The 6,242-nt window shown below is 47.8% G+C and overlaps 1 protein-coding gene across 1 annotated transcript; it reads right to left on the minus strand.

The window, feature by feature from the left end:
* Positions 1 to 273: 273 nt before the first annotated feature.
* LOC119379291 (uncharacterized) lies at positions 274 to 3,523 on the minus strand. Its single transcript, XM_037648558.2, has one exon. The coding sequence runs from the start codon at positions 3,278 to 3,280 to the stop codon at positions 2,642 to 2,644; it is 639 nt and encodes a 212-aa protein (XP_037504486.1). The 5' UTR covers positions 3,281 to 3,523; the 3' UTR covers positions 274 to 2,641.
* Between the last annotated feature and the right edge of the window lie 2,719 nt (positions 3,524 to 6,242).

The raw sequence follows: 6,242 nt of genomic DNA on the forward strand, positions 1-6,242 counted from the left end.
TGGACATGTACTTCTTTTCCGGCAATTCGTTGTGCAGAACTTACGCAACCGACAGTAGATTCCTTAGCTAGACGCGGCATTCTGTATGGTTCTCAGAAAGAAATATAGATATGTTTTTGCGCGCACGCATGAAATAAGCCTCGCAGAAAAGCGAGCCTTACCAGTTTGTCCGCTCCAGACGCAAAGCAGAGCAGCTTAAAACGGCCGAGTCAGCAGCTGTGGCACCTGAATGACTGATAAAGTGAGCAACAAAGAAAAGTGACAAAGTTCTGCTTGGACATAAATATCACAGTGCAATCTTTATTTGACACGCTTGATATACGAAATAAAAAAAAAAACAGAAAAAAAAACAGAGGTCCAGAGAGGGGGTACACGCGTAGTATATACAAACCGTATATTAACGTTCGATAAATAAACACCCATTCACCGAGCACGCACGCAGATAATCATAAAGCAGACTCAACGAATGGCATCAGGGTTTGAAGTTATCCAATGAGAAGCTTGGCTAAAAGCGCTACGCGTGCAGCACCTGCTGGCATGCGCAAAAGTCGCGCATCGTTGCCGCTGGCGACGTTATTTCGGACCTACATTCAAACATTGTCATGGCGACGCCAGCATTTTGTGCTCAGTCAGCTGCGCTCGCAAACAGCCCATGCATACATTTTCCGCGCCCGGGAACCGCTCTCAGCGCGTAGGTCGCGCAGCTGAAATAACAACGGAATGGAGGGGGCAGGAGGAAAGGACGGTTGAGTCGCGAGACGACGAGGAAAGAATAATTTAGACGAGACACAAACTGCGTAAGGGCCAGCGGTAACTGCCACCGACTTTATCATCAAAGCCAAGATACAATTGGAAGGTTCACAGAGCGAATGCAGAGACCTCAACCATGGATACGCCGAATAAACAGCAAAACAGTCTGCTCTGTGTAGATATGTATAGCGGAAAACTTTTTAGCAATACTTTACCCTATATTTTTTTTGTTTTCTTTCTTCGTAGTGTGAAACGAACTTCACGGTTTGTTCGTGAAATGCCGCCTTCGAAATTTTAGTTTGCTGCAGGCTGCTCTATGTTCTAATAACTTAAATATTCGCAAATAAATAAAAAAAAGCAATTATGACCAGAAGTCATTAACAAGTGCATGAATTTACATTTCGAGTACTGAAAGAAATGAACAATTAGAAGCGCTTGCTAGATAACAATCTTTTGTCGCATGACAATAATGACAAAAATGGGCCACTTTCGCAATAAGGAAGGATAAACAAAACGAGAAGAGACATCACGTTGGTAGATAGCTTCTGTGCGAGCCTAACAGTGACGTAGATATGGTCTTGGACATGCGACGACGTCCGTCTTGTACCACAGGAGATGCGCTAGCAATGTCCCTGAATGTTATAACGTTATCGAGTCAGCGCGATTACGAGTGTTTTACGAGATGAACAGTGCACTGCGCTGTACACGAAATAATGGCGATGAAGCTAGTTTTTAGGTCCCTTATTTAATTCGCTGGTCTTGCGTTTTACAGAGTCAGATTCATCTCTACTTCGTGCTACTCACTTTCTCAGGCCAGCGTTGTGAGACTCCGAACAACTTCAAGGGCGCTGTTTCTGTTGCGCAGCACAAGTTGCCTCAAATGCTGTGTCGAGCCAGCATGTCGGCCTTCCGTATTGTTACAACACTGAGGGGCTGAAGTGGAACGATAAGCGTTGCTAACTCATCTCAAACTCCAATTTTCGCTGCGCCATACGCAAGCTGCGAATCAAGTCGTTCGTACAGTGTAAAGAAGGCAGGCACAGTGACATATACAAAGACTAAGAACACGAGCGACAACTGGCACCCACATAGTAAGTGACCTATGAGAAACTCTTGATGGGGCAGCGCAAAAGATGTAATGCAGGAAGGAACAGGACAACGCTGTCATGTGTACATTCCTGCCTAGTGTCTTCGTATTTTGCGCTACCCCATCAAGATGTTCAACTAGTACCAGCTCGTCCAAAAATAGATTCTTCTATGTGAAACTACATTGCTCAAAGAACAAAGACGCACAGGCAACCGTTAGAAGAGGTAGCAGACACGCTTTGGACATGTTAGACAAAGAAAAATGTTGCGTTTACAAAGAAAAAAAAAACCTTGCTCAATAGTTGTTTCTTGAACTAAGGCTACTATTACCGTGGCAATGGCGATTATTGCGGTAGCGTGCTGTCTCAATCAGACAAGTTATTGCAACAGGAGACTTATCAGCCTATTTATAGATGCACATACGTGAAATACACAACACCATGTACGGGGAAGACTTACGGACTAAAAAAGCGTAAATCCCAGCTGTACGACAGCGACTGCGCCTACGCGTTATGCCCACAACACGACAGGTACGCCAAGTCACGTTTGTTAACCGCAGCAAATGTTTGATGCCACAGAGAGTCTGATAGCATGCTTACCAGAATATACAAACTACAAAGTAAAGGAAATCTACGCTTTCCGGACAGATATATATCCACTTTTAAGAACGAGGCGTCTCGTGTGAAAGAGACCAGACAGGATTGCCCTAATAGTCACGAAAGCGACGATCGGCACATGACCAGCACAGTGGTAGGAACACGACATTGTCTGCCAAGCAGTTTTCGCTGCCGATTCGGCAAGAGTATCACAGGTTGTTGATGTTGTGGGAGTCGACGAGCTCGCGCAGAACGTCCTCGACGATGGCCACCACTTCGTCCTCGATGTCGAAGCTAAACGCACCGCGGAAGAGTAACGAGAGCAGATCACTCTGCGCCTGAAACACGCGGAGGCCGATGAACCTCACGCGCATCTCAGCCGTGTCACGGGCCTCGACAGACTGCAGCTCCAGCTGGCCCTTGCCCTCGTGGCTCAGCTCCACGACCAGCACGAGGGAGTCCACGTCGACGTACATTTCGGCCAGCTCGCTGCGCGAGTTGAACGTAACGTTGGCGTCGTAGCGGATGACCATCTCACTCAGGGGCAGGTCGGCGCGAATCACCGAAGGCCCGGAGTCCTCGGCCGGCGTCAGGTTGACGGCTCGCACACCGGAGACGCTGCGCAGAGTCCCGTTGGAGAGAGAGGCGTCGCCGTTGAACGGGCCGATGCCGACGCGGAACGTGCGGTCTTGGAGCACCACATTCTGCAGCGTCGTCGTCTCGAGCATGGACAGGACATCCCGCGCCGCGACCAGGCCTTCCCCTGCCGCGTTCTGCGGCTTGGCAAGCACGCCGTGCACGGCACTCGACAGGAAGTACAGTGCAAGCAGCCTGGTAGTGCCGCTCATCGCCACCACCTGGGAAGTATCATCGTCGTCCGCTGAACTGACCGAAAAGTGCGCTGCTTCCGATCACGCGCGCCGTGCTTCTGCGGGCCGAGCGGCCGAGCCAGCCAGCTGACGCGGCGAAGGCTGGCCGATGTAATGAAAAAACAAGACGCGCTCCTCCCCGCGTCGCGCCGCCCGGCACCAAGGTCGTTTGCTTCAGTCGGGAAAACACGGCGTGCAATCATTGGGCACGTAGCCACTGGACACAGCGCGCATACTTTCCAATCTCGCGTCTTCGGACACTTACCTGGTGGAACCTTCTCGGCCGTTCCGTCACTCTATACTGCACGGGGCGGAAGACGACGGCCGGTCAGCTTCGTGCATGCAACCTGTTTTGGCCGCTCGTGCCGCGGCGACCACCACCGCGCGGCGGCAGACTCGTTCCTCTCTGCACGCGCTTGCGCACAACGATGACAAGGGAGATAGTGGCGGGCAAAAATAAGCTTGCCAATGGGCGCGTATTATGCGGCCCGCCAAGCGCGCTCCCTTCTTCCTCTTTTTCAAACACGGCGGCACACGCGAGCGCAAAGGTGTCGGCTACTGGAGCGCCTGCGTGACTACCGGCTGCGCGCGTGTTTTTCGCACCTCATCGACGGTGAAAGATGGGTCTGCTAATTCCTTCCAGACAAACGTTCGCGCCATTCAGCAATGCCAGCGAAGAAAAAGTAAATGGCATCTCATATACCGGCTTCGAACTTCGAAGCGCTACTTATGTACTTACTCAAAAACCAACCTTATTCTTACCTCTTGCTTTTCTAATCGTTTTTGCGGCCTTAATGCCTATTATGGACGCAGAAGCGGTCAGCAGGGCCAAAGGTAACTACAAGGCAGGTTTCTGAACGCGAGCCTAATTTGTTTTAAAGTAGTACGTTAAGGGCTCAAAAAGATAAGGAAGAGAATAAATAATAAGGATAGAGTTAGTTTTTGAACACGGGTCTCAATAACTCGAAACAGGAAGCTTCAGCTCGGGGTCAAATTCAGAATTACCTATGCGTATAAATACGCGTAAAACGTTGAAATGTTTTTATGAGTGAATCGCTGGACCGTTTTTGAATAGATTTTATTGCACTTGACAGAGAAAATTTAATTCTAGTGACTGTTGAATGTTGATATAGGGCTTAAAATATATTACTAAAACTGCCGTAAATCCCTGACCTGAAGAAAAAAGAAAATGAAGTACCGAATCACGAAGTTTACAAAATCGTAATTCTGCACCAAAAGAGATTTTACTTCTGCAAACTGCACAAATTAGAAAAATTGAAGCGGACACATTTGTTGAACGAGTTTCCGCAGCTTATGTGAATTTGTTACAATGTATCGAAGTCACACGCACAGATAAGTGGCATCTTTCAGACGGGTGCATGCATAGATATTCGCTTTAGATATATTGTTAAGTATGCCTACTCTTCACAAAACTGTGGTGTCACTTTTTATTGCTCATTCATAGAGTTGTAAACTTGTTAGTTTCGTTCTCGAACAAAAAATGTTTTTTTTTCAATAATAACAATGAAGAGTGGTGGCTTGAATGTAAAAAAGAAAGTCCACATAGAGCTGACTACATTTTCTCTATCTTCTAAATGCAACAAACCTAATCAAACTTGGTGCAGTAGCTGGCGAGAAACGCAATTTCTTTCTTCCCATGTGTTTATATACAGGGGCCTCCGAACCCATGCGCAGTTCGTTTGCGACGTGGTTATTTTACTATTGTGCGCGTCGCGTTATTGACGAAGATGCTCCCAGATGATGCAGTGCACATGGTAAAATAGCCTTGCCACTAACGCGCTGCGCATGTGCCGACTGATAGCTCAGTGCGGCATGCGTTCCGTGTTCACCACTGCGCGCGCGCGCGCGCGCGCACGCACGCACACACACACACACACACACACACACACACACACACACACACACACACACACACACACACACACACACACACACACACGCGCGCACGCACGCACGCACGCACACACGCGCGCACACACACACACACACACACACACACACACACACACACACACACACACACACACACAGAGTATTCACATTGGAATGGTGTATATCCAATCTCATCTCGTTGTTAAAACACCTCCTTTGGGGCATTACCCTGACGAAGGTATGGCCACCAGCTCAAACGTTAGTTAAGTTTTATTATGCAACACTGTATTATAGCCGTAATATGCAACATTATATATGTAACAAATCATGTTGAAATTGAAAAGCAGGTGATGAAAGGGTTGCAAAAATAATTCATCAACGTGGCTTATAACGGCGGCCCGAAGCTACACCTGCGCTTAAATGCGGGTTTTGAGGCCCAAGCGGTGTACGACGCGACGAAACAAAAGCTGCGAACCCTTTGCAAGTTCATACTGTACGGGCTTAGCAACTCCATTCCACTGTAGAATTATACGCCCTGTTCACTGTCACGTTTTGTTGCAAAACGCTAGGGCAGCTTGTCGTGCAAGTCGGACCTCCGAGACTTCCTATGCTAGAAGGCAGCAACGGAAGTAACTCGCCATTCTCTAAATATACTACTACTACTACTACTACTACTACTACTACTACTACTACTACTACTACTACTACTACTACTACTACTACTACTACTACTACTACTACTACTAATAATAATAATAATAAAACTGTCCAACTTCGTAGGACCAATTTACCTTTGGGGAGTAACTGCGTCTCCCTGTGTCGGCGTTAAACAGTAACTGTAGTCTCCATTCCCACCTGTTCAACCGCGACACATAGCCCTTATCACTGAGATAAGTTATTCTCCGCATGCATGTCGTATCAGTGTGGACGAGAGATAGAGGCTGCCGAGGGAGAACAGGTGCAAAAACGTAAGGGGAATACAAATGACCAGACAGCGTTTCGCCACAGAGGTGATAAGCCCTGCATCTCCGCGGTGTAAATTAATTTT

Source organism: Rhipicephalus sanguineus, chromosome 1, assembly GCF_013339695.2.
Source record: "Rhipicephalus sanguineus isolate Rsan-2018 chromosome 1, BIME_Rsan_1.4, whole genome shotgun sequence".
Taxonomy (NCBI): Eukaryota; Metazoa; Arthropoda; class Arachnida; order Ixodida; family Ixodidae; genus Rhipicephalus; species Rhipicephalus sanguineus.